Source organism: Ailuropoda melanoleuca, chromosome 1, assembly GCF_002007445.2.
Source record: "Ailuropoda melanoleuca isolate Jingjing chromosome 1, ASM200744v2, whole genome shotgun sequence".
Lineage (NCBI taxonomy): Eukaryota > Metazoa > Chordata > Mammalia > Carnivora > Ursidae > Ailuropoda > Ailuropoda melanoleuca.
This window is the reverse complement of record NC_048218.1, coordinates 124,278,078-124,292,454: the sequence shown is the minus strand read 5'-3', so window position 1 is coordinate 124,292,454 and position 14,377 is coordinate 124,278,078. Positions and strand designations below refer to the sequence as shown.

The 14,377-nt window shown below is 47.3% G+C and overlaps 1 protein-coding gene across 4 annotated transcripts in view; it reads right to left on the bottom strand.

The window, feature by feature from the left end:
• LAMB1 (laminin subunit beta 1) overlaps positions 1-7,937 on the bottom strand; it is a 67,426-nt gene extending 59,489 nt beyond the window's left edge. The window contains exons 1-4 of one of the 4 annotated variants that reach the window (XM_034666353.1): positions 7,825-7,937; positions 6,902-7,030; positions 5,634-5,809; positions 2,978-3,113 (exon numbers count right to left, since the gene is read on the bottom strand). In XM_034666353.1, the coding sequence (XP_034522244.1) occupies positions 2,978-3,113; positions 5,634-5,809; positions 6,902-6,938 (349 nt within the window). In that variant the 5' untranslated portion in view covers positions 6,939-7,030; positions 7,825-7,937. Of the gene's footprint in view, positions 1-743; positions 907-2,977; positions 3,114-5,633; positions 5,810-6,901; positions 7,031-7,168; positions 7,327-7,824 lie in introns of those variants that run through there. The other 3 variants (XM_034666349.1, XM_002913642.4, XM_034666357.1) reach the window with 3 other exon arrangements.
• Between the last annotated feature and the right edge of the window lie 6,440 nt (positions 7,938-14,377).

Sequence of the window (14,377 nt, the reverse complement as noted above, 5' to 3'; positions counted from 1 at the left end):
AATAAAAAAGGAAACAGTAAGGTAAACAGGGACCTCCGTGAACAGTTGGGACTGTTGTCTTAAATTCTCTTTATGCCCCTCATAGAAATCCTCCTTGCGTTCCATCAGAAAGTGAAGCTAAATTCAAGAAACCTCTCTCGGGGTAGGAGGTAAGGCACAAATCAGAAGGATTCTCCAGTTTTCCACAAATCATTCCGGAGTTCAACATATGGAATCTGCTCACCGGAACAAGACGTCTGGCAGAATGCCTCTAGTTGCTGTCAAGAAAGCAGCTTTTGCTTAGGAAAAAGTAAAACATCTTCCAATCCTCTAAGCCAAGAGGCTCTCCAAGGGGAAGGAGGGGGTCACTTCCTGTGCACAGGAGGGGTTCAGCCTGCTGCCTAAAGCAGGGGACCTAATCCTCCTCCAGGCCAAACACAAATATTCCTTTTTTTAATGCAGCAGCAAAGAAAATAAATAACACAACCACGCATATGTTAGTTATGCTCCCATTTAGAAAGACCTATCCCTGATGGGGAAGCCTTTGGACGCTTCGCCACAACCGATAAACAGCGCCAGAGAAAGAATCGGTCAAATAAATAAATGGGCCCAGAACAAACACTAACATCTTCCCTTTCAGGGGGAAGCCTGAGCGAACAAACGAGCCTTTGCAGCATGCCCCGAGGGTTGGTCAGTCCCACGTTAGCACACTAAAAAGGCCACTGGAATTCCAGAGATGGGAAGTACCCCCTCCTCTCCATTACCTCGGGCCCTCCAGCCTGCCCTCCAGTTTGCTACAGGAGACCTTCTCCCATTTCCTGGGCTCCAGAGAGCTTCGGGGGTCCCCCTCCTAGACCGAAAGTCGTCTTCGAGGCAGGAAGACAGGAATGTGTCAGAATGAATCATGTCAGGGGCTGGTGTATTTTCAGGAAATCAGTAGGACTTTTGAAATAAACTCTCCCACTGGAAAACTGCCAAGCCAATTGTGGGGGGTGGGGGGTGGTCACTGAAACGGATATGAGTTAGTTGGAATGTTAAAGAAAAACATTATAATCACACTAACCAACCTTATCTAACTTATTAAAAAGAGTCATATTATAAGCCGACTCTGGGCCTTTCGGAGTGAAATGCTAACTCAGCCACCATGTGTCTCTTCTCTCCCAGGCTTTTAAAAACCTGCAGTGTTTGTTCAAAATGAAGAGATAACAAAATAACATAAAGTACGAACAAGACCAGTACCCCTTCTGTAACATAAGAACATCGGCTGCAATGTGCGCCCTAAAAGCACATTCCATTTTAGATGTAGAACCTGATAACGCATTACAGTTTTTTTAATAAGGGAAGAAAAATCCACAAAGAAACAAGAGGATTCTTTTATGGAGTATTTTAATTTGTCAGACCTTGGGATAGATCACTGGGAAGGGTAAGTGAAAAGTAGTGGATTGCCCTCCAAGCCCGTTTTGATGCCTGAACACCGAGAATTTAACGTCACCACCTGAAGCTCCACGTGGACGAAACCCACAGAAAATGGATCAAATCACATCCATGAAGAACGTCTTTAATGCTGAGCGATCGGACACCAGGGAGAGGATGGGGTCAGTAACAATTAGTGGACGAGGCTTCAGCCTAACCTCATCTAATCTCTTGGTGACAGAGAACGCAAGCCCCTTCACTTGAAAATCCGTCTTTCTGGCATTTGGCCTCTCTTGCCCCACAAATTCAAACTTGCAGAAATTGATGAACTTCTGACGTAGCCAAGAAAAACCCTCCCCTGGAACTATGGCACGAGATGAACAATTTTACTATCAACTTGACACTAAAGTTGAGGTGTTCTTCTAATTGTCTTTTCATGTCACTGAAGAATGTGGGCAGTTGGGACGTGATCCTGTTTGGAAGCAGCTCTCTGCTATTTCTGAAGTCCTTTGTGACTGGAGTACAGACTTACAGAAACTTCTCCTTCACACTGAACTATCAACCAACATAACCTCCTCTAAGAACTGATAAGGCTCTAATGGACACATGCGTTTTGAGGACCGGTCTGTCTCAATCTGGTAACCAACGCAGTCCCAAGGTTGACCAACGAATAATCAACCCTCTCCAGAAACCAACAGTCTTCTAGAAAGCAAGTACAATTTCATAGTCAAGGACATGGAAGTCTAGTAAGGGAGTTCCTCTTTATAGAATGTTAAATGATAGCAAGCTCTGAAAGCTTCCCAGGGATAGGACATATATAATGGAGAGATCTAGTTGAATCCATGCTCTCTGTGGCCAAGCCTAGGTTCACTTCTTTGAGAGCCAGAATTCTCATAATTTTTTGGAAGATCTAATGGTACATTGTTAATTAAGAGACACAAAAACTCGACCTTTATTTCCCAAAGTTCAGCATTCAAGTTTGAAACAAATGCAAAACTCATTGGGGCTTAGTTTCCCAGTGAAGAAACATCAAGCTTGATGAATTCACTAAACCCAAACCCCGAGGCAAAGAAACGAAAAAGGGGCTGGGTTCACATACTCACTAGAGAAATTGAGTTGGGGTCACATCTAGGTAGACGGTCTGAAAATTTAACATCTAGGGCTGATTCATAGTACTATTACTGAATTTCCTCTAGAGGGAAGGACGGTGATGGTAGAGGTGGGGGCTGCTTCTGCCCTTTCTTTTGGGGTTGATTAAAATGAAAGAGGCTATATTTTGTGGAAGATTCAAGGCTGTGCAGGGCCTTCCCCACCCCCAACAGATATACCCCACCCCCGCAAAGACTCCCCTCAGGATGAGGACTACGAAATACCCCTTGGGTCTAGCATCAAAGACTGCTTTCTTATAAAAGTGCATGCTTCGGGAAGATCAGATTTTATCAAGAAAAGTTAGGGCAAGGCAGTAAATCTGCCAAAGGCCATAATTACAGGGCAGAGAAACCAATCAAGATCACAAAGACCCAGGAGCCTGTAAACTCCTTCCAGGTGACCAATCACACTCAGTGTTCCCACACCAACCACATACCATTTTCAGATTGCCACCAAATCTTAAGGCGGTTTGGAGCAAATGTAGTGACCACATTTTCAATGAGATGACTGTCAGGATTGAGGGTCTCCTGATAAGGATCTTGTGAATTACAGATGAAGCATTTTTTGTCCTCCTGAAAGGAAAGTTAGTTTTATGAGTCTAGGAAGCAATCTCTCTCTCTCTTTCTCACACACCCCCCCCCCAAAATTAGGCCCACAATACAGAAATCAAACCTACTTGCTTCAAGAAAAATGAACGTGCCAAAATTACTTATGTGACCCATAATGTGCCTTCTGCTTTTTAACTGATGGGGTATGAATTACTTCTGAAAATTTCCTCCACTCTTGTAAATTCAAGGTCAAAAGTAAAAGGCAGCACTGTTTCCACAAGCTATTAATTTAATCAAAATGAAATTTCTAGGCATAAGCCTTCATCTCAATGAATAGCTCGAGGAGCTTACTCTTCCAGTAAAATGCAGAAGAGGTATTAGAGAATTTTTGCTGACATAAAGCAAACTGAAAAATGAAAGGGGGGAAAAAAAGAAGAACAATTCATTCGGCCTGATTTTCTAAAACCTACATAAGGCAGAGGCCAAGTATTAGGCAGACGTATTAAAGAAGCTTTGGGAAATACAGAACCAGTTTTCTCAGGTTCTGCTCTGCCCAAGCAGTGAATTAATGGTGGCAGCTTGCAGGCTAACCTAGAAACCGCTCAGAATATTTGGCAAGTGGGTACCAGGCTGTGCTGCTTTGTTGAAAGCACACTATACACTGAGACCAACCCAAAAAATGCCAACACGGACCTTACTGAAGCTGAGAATGGCGTCTATAGAAAGCCACATACATCGAACAGCATTTAAGCAGGGCTAATATTCTGATAAAGACAGTATCAACAGACTGTACTTTTATGTTTGTATTTATGTTTGTATTTATCTAGCTATTAGTTATCCCCTTCCTTCCAAAAGGATTTAGGAACAAGCAAAATGTACTATAAAAAAGAGAACAGAAGTCAGGAATGCAATGGGTCCCTGGACAAAATACTTAAGATTCCTGCCTCAATTTTCAGACCCATTAAATGTTTGAGAAAAGTGCACCCCCAGGCCCTTTCCTCAGGTTCTGATATCTGTAAAGAGCACTCCACACTTTCATGACTAATCATAGAAACCAGAGAGTTTGCCTCTACTGGGCTTTGAAGACAGACAATTCAATTCTCATTCTGGTCAGAGCCAGTTTCAGAATCTGGTGATTCATTTACAGGATGTCCTCACCTCCCAGGTAAAGGTTAACACAATATATTAGATAAAATTTACATGCTAATATTAGAAAAGGTAACATCGACTGCCTCCATTAACTTGTAGTCAGGGAAACTAACACTGGAGAACAATTACCAGAACTTAAAAAAAAGTTTAATTATAGCCACCCTTCTAATCAGGAGGAAGCAGTCTAGACATCTCTGTAAAAACCTGGAAGCGAATGAGCAGAATCCACTTGACCACATTCCTTTAGTTTAATTTATCAGGTCTCCAGAATGGGCTCTCTCGGCTTTGTAAAGTGACTCCATTTTAAGGCAGCCCTGGTGCGAACCATACTTCCTCCCAAAGGGCAGGTGTACAGGTAGGTAGAGGGACCAAAACTGAAGCGGTGGGCTCTGGCACTTGCAACCGTGTCTGGCTAGCTGCCTTTTGCACGCTTTAGAGGTCAGAAATATCAGTCTACTTTAAAAAAAAAAAAATTAAGCAAAAGCCTTCTGATTCTAGGTAGTTGGTTTTAGGTCTTTTTAAAAAATATTAGTCTTGGGACACCTGGGTGGCTCAGTTGGTTAAGCGTCTCCCTGGGGCTCAGGTCATGTTCCTGGGGTCCTGGGATCAAGTCCCACATCGGGCTCCCCGCTCAGCGGGGAGCTTGCTTCTTCCTCTGCCCCTCCCCCTGCTTGTGTACACACACACACCCACTCTCTCTTTCTCTCTCTGATAAATAAAATCTTTTAAAAATGAAAATAAAAATTAGTTTTGACTTCGTAAAAATGTAACCTTTGAAATCTAAGATCCTGACCCACTGTTAGAAGCTGCATCCTGAAATTTCACTTTGGTCCTTCTCTATCAGGGTACCATGGCAACCAGGGCATTTTGAAAAAGTATCTAATGGAGGCAGGTGGGGAACAGCACCACAGGAGAGAAAATCAGGTTCAGCGACTGGAGTGACCTTGCAAGGTATCTGTCAGCACTGCCATACTCTTGATCCAAGTGAAACAGGAAAAACCCAAGATTGCTACTCAGTATAAGAAAAAGAGGATAAACTATCTTTTGCACATATTTCCAAGGAAGACAGATTTAAAATAAAGACAAAACCCAAACCACTCGGGACTTTTGAAGGCTCCGGGTCAGGATCTGGGGCAGGGGCCAGGTCTGCCTGCAACCCTGCTTTTCCATACTGACTGTGCCGGTGGTGGAGGCGGCAGGAAATGTTTGGCGGATACAACTGTCCAAACGGAGATGGAGCAAAAAAGGGTGAGCAACCAGTCTAATCCCGGGACTCCCCGACTGGCCGTGCTTCCTATCTGGATAGCTGGCAGGATGTGGCGTCCCCAGGGCCTGGCCCGTAGGTCTGGACCGGGGGAGGCGCGCGGAGCCTGGAGCTGGGATGTCCGCCCTCACCTGGAGGTGGCTGACAATACAGTACGGCTCAGGCTTGTGCAGCCCGCACGTCGAGGTCACGGAGAGCTTCTGTGCTCGGCCGATGAGAAGGTCGCCCGTGGCGGGGTAGCAGCTGCCCTCCGCGCAGCCATAGCTGAATTCGGGTTCTTGAGCGCGCACCTGGGCTCCGCACAGGGCTGTGGAAAGGGCAGGCGTCCGCGGACGTAGGGAGGAGGGCACAAGCAGGGGGCGGAAACAGAGTAGGTTCAGAAGAAAGCAAACGCGCAGAAAAGAGGCACCATGGAAAGATGAGCGAGGGAGAGGCCGGGACGTAGAGAGGGTTAGGAAAGAGACGCACTATCACGTTGGTCCGTCGGCCCAGAACATCCTTGCCGGGAGACCCACAAACACTCAAGCCCACCCAGATCAGTCTTGGGGAAGCAGCTCCAGCCACAAAAGGTAGATGTGCAGACCCGCCCCTTTCATGTGCCTGTGCCTGGACCTGAGCGCTGGGAGGCGAGATATTAAACACCCATGCGCGCACCGGTAGGGGGGGTAGTGTATGAACCTCTGTGCACGCGACAGCCTGTGCATCCTCAGTGTGAAACCGTGTGCGCGCGCGCGTGGAAACGTGTGAGTGTGGGGTTTCGGGTGTGTGTGGGTGCACACTCGGAGGTCCCGGGCGCTTCTTTGGGGACGAGGTAGCAGGACTCGCAGGGGGCGCCGCTTTCCCAAGCAAGGGGCGAGTGGACAAGTCCCTGCGGCTTTGGAGTGGCTTCAACGCTTCGTCATTCCAGGGAAGCACCCGGTCCAGCTGTTTCTGGCGCCATCCGGGGGCAAACGGCTGGTTAATTGAAGCCACATGGCTCCAATCTGTTCCCAAGACTAAGCCTGCGCTCAGCTTGAACACTACGCTGGGAAATGGGTTCCAGGGGAGCCCTCCGCGGCAAGCCTCCAACCCACCCCAGGAAGCCTGCCCCCCCCGCAGTGGAGAGACCCACAGTGAACCCGCCGAAGGTGCAAAGCCCGGAGCAGGGGCCGCGGATCCCCAGTTCTGGGCACAGAGCCCCCGGGATGCGGGTCCGCGGGGATCCTCGCGCGCAGTCCTCAGACGCCACCGAGGGCGCTGGCGTTTAATCCCAGGGCACGAGTCCCACCCCAGTCCCTCTCCGGATCCTCCAGGCTCCCTCGAAGCTGGCTCAAACGGCTTCGGGGTCTTCTTCCCCATCCAAGCCCACTCCTCTTCCCACCCTCCACCGCCCCACCCCCCACCGCGTCCGCGGAATTACCTAAGAAACTGAAAGCGAACACCTGGAGCAGCCCCATGGCCAGTCCCTGCAGCCGAGGGGACAGTCCCTGCAGAGGAGGGGAGAACGCAGCCGCCGAGCCGCCTGCCCCTTTCTCCCCCGTCTTCCTTGCTGGAGAAGTAGAGAAAAAGAAAAAAAAAAAGCAAATGTTCAGAGAGAAGAGAGGGGCCCCTCCATTTCCTGCCGCCGAAGCGGGGAGTTAGAGGGTCGGGAGGGGAAAAAATCGCGCAGCCACTTTGTCCTCCTCACCGGGCGGTGCGAGCGCTCTCCCTGCCGCCGGCAGCCCCGAGCCCAAAGAAGGGAATTAGAAAGTTTAGCCTTGGGAGGAACAGGGGGAGGCGCCTCCGCTCATGCGCACACAGAGAGCAGGGGCTGAGGGGGCGGGCGGCCACCGCTGGGCGAGGAGGGGGTGAGGTCCGGGTCCCACCCTCCCGGGGCGCCTCTTTTGTTTTAAGGCCGCGCCTGCGGTCGCTGCGGGCTGCGGGGTGGCGCGGGGGGCGGGTGGCGTCCGGGCGGGTCGCCGAGGTAGGTGTGCGGATCGCGGCGCGAGGGGGGCCCCCCGGCGGGACCTACCGCGCGCTCGGGCGTTTACATTTGCAAGGAGTGAGTCACGGAAGGGTACCCGGGGCCAGACTCCCGCCCCGGGCACCCCGGGGAAGGCGGGTTAACCCTTTAGAAAGAGGGTCGACCTGTCAGGTTCGCTGCCGGGAAAGAAGGGAATCCAGTATCACAGCCTGGGCTAGAAGCGCCATCCCTGAGGTCTCCACGCCAAGCAAGGAAGCCGCTGCTCGCGGGGCTCCCCGGGCGCGCACAGTAACTCGGGACACGCCTTTAGTCCCTGCCACCCAGGTGGCCACGGCATTGAATTACCCATTTAATTCTGTTTTTAAAAATCTACTTCTTACCTAAATCCAGACGGTGGCTCTACTTCAGGTAGTTTCTCGAATGACACTATGGTTGGTGAGGCTTTTTCCCATCTCACCGTGACAGGGTTGGTTCAACCAGGAATGAGACACACTTCATCTCCACAAAGCGCCACCTCGGCCGTTCTAGAGAGGAACTCCCCAGTATACAAATGGTGAGGTTGGGGGAGGGAGGCTTCTAATGGCCCTGTGTGTGACCCGTCTGGTTAGATCAGGGGTGAACAGAAGCTCACTCAACGCCTGGGGGTTGGGGAGGGAAGAGAGGCTGGCGGCCGACGCCACCCTTCCAGTGAACTAGCCCAATTCTGCTGCCTTAGCGCAATGGATGGAGTCAAAGCTGGGGTCGCAGGAGTGCCCTGCATGAAGGGAGTACTGTTAGTCGCTAGTCCAGCCAGGAGATTTTGCTTGTTTTTAATTACCCCAGGGAGAAGGGTTTAAGTGGCTAGTTGGTCAGCTTTTAACTGAGCTGCCATGAAATAGGGCCCGGGGAAAGTTTAATCATTAGACCGCAAAGTAAAGCTGCTTTATGGGTTTATAAACGTCCTTTCTGCTGAGGGAGGCAGGAGCCTCAGGTCTTAGTGATGCATTAATTATTCACTCAATCAGCACTTGCCTTGTTGCAGCCTCCAGAGTAGTTCGCCTCCAACCAATGCCCAGGAGACTTGGTGCTGGCTGGGCAGCCCAGGGAACCGAGAGAAAGCAGGTGCTGTTGTGAGGGTTTAATATGGCAAAGGAGGGTCTTCAGAGCTTAATTAGAAAATATTCAGAGGTCGGGGCGCCTGGGTGGCACAGCGGTTAAGCGTCTGCCTTCGGCTCAGGGCGTGATCCCGGCGTTGTGGGATCGAGCCCCACGTCGGGCTCCTCCGCTGGGAGCCTGCTTCTTCCTCTCCCACTCCCCCTGCTTGTGTTCCCTCTCTCGCTGGCTGTCTCTATCTCTGTCGAATGAATAAATAAAATCTTTAAAAAAAAAAATATTCAGAGGCAAATGCTTTCCCCCTTGTTGAGCTCTTAATACCCTGGGCCAAAGTTGCTTCTTAGTTTTTCATCCATACACATGGCAAGCATCCTTCAGTTGTGCCTCTTTCATGAGGCTGGCTTCTGCTTTGACAGCCACTGAGCCTTCCCTGCTACTCAGAAGTGGTATTTGTCCCTGGTCAGTGTCTTCTCGTAGATTGCAAAGAGTTACCTTCAGGGGCACCTGGGTGGCTCAGTCGTTAAGGGTCTGCCTTCGGCTCAGGGCCTGATCCCAGGATCCCGGGATCGAGCCCCACATCGGGCTCCCTGCTCCGCTGGGAACCTGCTTCTTCCTCTCCCACTCCCCCTGCTTGTGTTCCCTCTCTTGCTGTCTCTGTCAAATAAATAAAATCTTAAAAAAATAAGTTACCTTCAGCACAGTTCTAAAACCCCGCACCCTGACCACCTCACTCTCAGGAGTAAACATTACTGAGAAAGTTCAAACAAAACAAAACCACCCTCAACAAATCTCTTAAAACATATGTGCAGGGAATAATGTATAGAATACTCATTCACCCTCGGACCATTCCATCTGTGAATTTGTCTCCATTCCCCATCCCAGAAAGTACTTTTGTCCTGGAAGTGTGTGCCTTCCTCTGACCTACTAAAGACAAGGCTCTCACATGCAGACCTGCTCGATTTCCCCGTCTTAAGGGAAAAAACAAAACAAAACAAAAATCCAAAACCCTTCTCTATTCTCTACACTCTCAACTTCTTTCCTTCTTTTGACTTCCTAGCCCAGGTACTTGAAAGGATGATCTTCTCTTACTTCGGTTTCCTTTTGGTTGCTCCTTCAGTCCATTATAACAGGACCTCCACCTCCACCACTGGTCTCAGTGATGACCTTGGACCCTCTTACTGCCAAGTGCAATAACTGTTTTCCCCACTGGATCGCTTTGTGGCTTATCTCACACAATCACTCCCTTCTTGAGACTTTTCCTTCACTTCTGGGACACAATTCCAAAATTTTCCCATAGGACTCTAACTCCCCCTCTCCCGTTTCTCTTTCCCCTCTCTTTCCCTTAAGTATAGGTGCTCCCAAAGGTTCTGTCTCCAGCTTCTTTTCCCTCTGAACACTCTCATCCATGCCCAACCTCTCCACCACCTTAGCCTTGGTACTCCCTCCATCTGTAACACAAGCTTGCACCTTGCATGAAATTTACATCCAATTTTTCACAGCCTATTGAATAGTTCTACTTTGATGACCCATAAGTACATGTGTTGCAAAACCGACCTCCTCTCCCCACCCCTCCCTCCTAGAACAAAATGTGTTCTTCTGTTTCCAATTTCTATTATTGGCACAGCGATCCACCTCTGAGCGCAGGATAAGCCTGGGAACACCACTAGCTATAGGATTTGCAGGGCCCAGTGCACAATGAAAATGAGCATGTGGGCCCTTTGTTCAAAAATTAATGGTTTCAAGACGTTGACAGAGCATTAAACCAAGCCTGGGACCCTTCTGAGACTCTACAGGTCCCACATCCTTAAAGCCAGCCTAGCCTGGGACTCGTGTTGGACATTTCCTTCCCCTTACCTTTTCCTATCACTAGCTCCTGCCCTTTCTCCTTTACTAGCCGCCAGTCACCATGTTCCCCTTGCTCCAACATCATCACCCTTAGTTCAGTCTGTCCTCACGTCTGGTCTGGACCCCTGCAGAACCCACCCCCGCACCCCAGCTGCCATGTCTATTCCAAACTCTCCCTTTCTCCTTGTCCAATCCTAACATCACCAGAAGGATTTCTGAGGCACACCTTTGATTAGGTCACCCTCTTGTTCCAAAGCCTTCAATGGCTTCCCTCTGCCCGTATGGGCTTCTTGAAGTTGCCTGTATACTTTTACTTTCTGCTCCATGGACCCTCATTGAACTCCTCAGCTTCGTGAACTACCATGCATCTTTAAAGCTTCACTTAAACAGAGCTCCTCTCTTCCATCTCTCCACCCCCAACTCTGTCCACCAGCACCTTGTAAAAGCCTGTTCCAGCGTAAATGACATAATGCTGTAACTATTTATGCCCTTATCTCCCATAGACAGTAAGACGAGGCCAAGTATTGTGCAACATTGATTTGTGCATAAACATTGCACAATGTGACATGGGCACATTGTAGGTGCTCAATAAATGTTTCTTGAATGCAACTAAATAAAGACTAGGCTCCATGTTCTAAACACTTCTTTAAATCCTAAACGTCCACTCTCCTAAACATCCACTCTCTACCTAACATGTATTTCTAGTCAAGTAGAAAAAAATATCACCAGACTTGAGTTCAATTTAGGAATACTTCCAAATTTCACTCATGAACAAATTCTTCCTCTCTGTTCTATTTCATATGACTTCCTCCGGTTTCTGAAGATGTTACAAATTTAGGAGGAATGAATCACTTTTGTTAGTGGAGCCTGTGGAAGCTTTACTCCTGCTGACACCGCACTTACCTTCTTAGCCATTCCCCACGTGTCCTCACCTGGCACGACCTGTTTCAGCAGAAGGCAGTCTTCACTGGAAAGTTCTGCAGCATTTTGAATGGCAGATGGGACTGCAAATTGTTGGCTGTTCTGACTCAAAGAATATGTAACAGTTGTCTCTCTGAGGCATTATTTGTTTGAAGGGGGGGAAAAAAAACAACGAAGAACTGCTTTCAAGGTCACCTTCCTAGTCTTAGAATGCCACTAATGGGTCCCATTTTAAATCCTGGATTGATGTAAAACAAGGATGGCACATTCTAGACTTTGACCTTTAGGTTCTTTTTTTTTTTTTTAAGATTTTATTTATTTATTCATTCGACAGAGATAGAGACAGCCAGTGAGAGAGGGAACACAGCAGGGGAGTGGGAGAGGAAGAAGCAGGCTCATAGCAGAAGAGCCTGATGTGGGGCGATCCCAGAACGCCGGGATCACGCCCTGAGCCGAAGGCAGACGCCTAACCGCTGTGCCACCCAGGCGCCCCTGACCTTTAGGTTCTAAAACCTGGCTGTTCTTAGAACTTGTTAGGTTCCAAAACCTAACATTGTTCTCATGAAAAATACTATATTTTTGCTGTTTTGAAAATTAGATTTGAAGAACGATTTCACAACATTTGCAGCAGCATGGACGGGACTGGAGGAGATTATGTTAAGTGAAGTAAGTCAAGCAGAGAAAGACAATTATCATATGGTTTCATTCATTTATGAAACATAAGAAATAGGAAGATTGGTAGGAGAAGGAAGGGGGAATGAATCACAAGAGACTATGGACTCTGGGAAACAAACTGAGGGCTTCAGAGGGGAGGGGGGGTGGGGGACTGGGATAGGCCGGTGATGGGTAGTAAGGAGGGCACGTATTGCATGGAGCACTGGGTGTTATAAGCAAGTAATGAATCATGGAACTTACATCAAAAACTAGGGATGTACTGTATGGTGACTAACATAATAAAAACATAATAAAAAATTATTGCTCTAATAAAAAATTAGATTTGAGTGTATTTTGTGAGATTTGGAACGGAGCTGAAAAAGAATGTTCAATGACCAGGAAAATTCAGAACAAATGTCACATAACACTTTGTACATGTAATTTTGTGTTAAATGCCCTTGCCCTTAGGAGCTCTTTGAGAGCAGGCCCTGTATTTTATTGGGATTTGGATTCCCATCCAGTGGCAGAGTTTTTGGTATACGGAATACACTCAAAAAATCTGCTTGCTGGATAAATAACAAATTGAATAACCCTTCCTTATAGCCATTAAGGAAACACATCAGGGTGCTGTCACCTTCTAGAATACGGAAGGCCTGAATCAAGGAGGGAGTCATGGCATTTTCAGTCTTGGACCATACAATAGAAACTGCTATTTGGGCTTATCTTAACATCCCTTTGTCTGCTGACAGCACCCAGAGGTTTTTGAGGGGACTAGTCCCCTGACACTGACAGCCCACCTAATTAGGATGGGGCCAATCCCTCCAGGGGCTCCAGGCTAATAATTCACTGCATTTCTATCTCCTCCTTCCCAGTGTTTGGTTCAGGGATGGGTATATAACTCAAATTTTCCAGTTAGGTAACTTCTGGGATTTTTGTGGGAGAGAAAATCTTTCCCCCTGGACTTAGAGTTATATGGAACTGGTGGAGGCCACTTGAGACCCGGGCTAACCACAGAGGAAGGCAGAATGGAGGGAAACAAAAGGGCACATCCTTAAGGACCGTCTTGGGATATCTTGATCCAGCTACTCCTGAAGCCAGAAGACATTACCCAAGCCAAGCCATTTTCCTGGATATGTAACATGGGAGTTGTAAACCTTTGTTACTTGTAGCCTGAGATTTGTGAGGGGGAGGGGGGGTCTTTTAAACTGCAACCTACCTAGGTTATCATGATTCAAGCAGGCCTTTATCATTACAGTCTTAAAAACAGTCATCTGTCTATTCTTCAATATGTCAAAAGAAAGGTCACAAATGAGGACCCAAGTCTGTATTTGAATGTTTTCAGATGGTCACTAAAGTGCTAGAACGTGGTCACACCCACGCTTTTCCCGGGCTTTCTGAAAGGCTGCACGACCGTGGAATTTTCACCTCCCACAAGGTGGCAAGAGACCCTCTAGATCCCACTGGAGGGAGGGTGACACTTCGTACCCATCTATGCCCGTGAATTCCAGACCTCTTTAAAAATGTCTTATCTATATTTAACAGGAATGCCATAGAAACAGTCTAACTGGGACACGTTTTCGGCTCACTGTTTATTCTTTGTTTATGGATTTTAGCATCTGGTTGCTAACCTGGCACTTGAAAAATGCATAGGAGAGAGATTAATGGTTGAGGTAAAGCTCAGGAGCCTTAGCAAAGCTCTTAAAGTTTTTTTTTTTTTCATTTAATTAGATTCATAACAGGATTAACTTAAATGTAGTCAATTAAACATTTTAAGACTTGATTACTCGTCATGAACTAGTTTCATTTTTCGGGCATATTCTATCTTTCCCTTCGTTCAGGACTGCCCTACCGAGAGAAGAGGGGCGGTAAGAATGTAAAAAAAAAACACAAATACTTGCCAGTTCACATAAAATTAAATTAAAAACCCTTCCTTTAAAAGGTCTTGGTCTCTCTGGTCAGCTTTTGGCCACTTTCATAGTTACCTTCACAAACGAGAAATTATTATAACTACTTACTTCAGAAATATTTAAGCAGTTCTTATATGAGCTGTGTGCTGGGACAAAATACACTGGCATCTAAAATTTGAGGCCTGCTTTTTGTTTTAAAACTGGTGCTTGAAAATCGCCAACATCAATTGAGTCGGCAGCTAACAGTATCTGATAGTTAAGTTTTAGAAAAACTTTTAATTAAACTCCGTCCACCTCTTATAGCAATCTACCTAAAATTGTATGTTTAGAGATGATTTTGAGAATTATATTCCGGTTGATGGTGTTACTTCCCTCGGCTTTGTAAGGATACTGAAATGTAGTAATAGCCAGAGGAGGAGAAAAGGACTTTCTGCATTCCAATATTTTAACTTTTTAGCTCTTCCTTCACTTTTTAAACCCAGATTCTTTCTCCATTTGAAATGTCCAGCTCAGC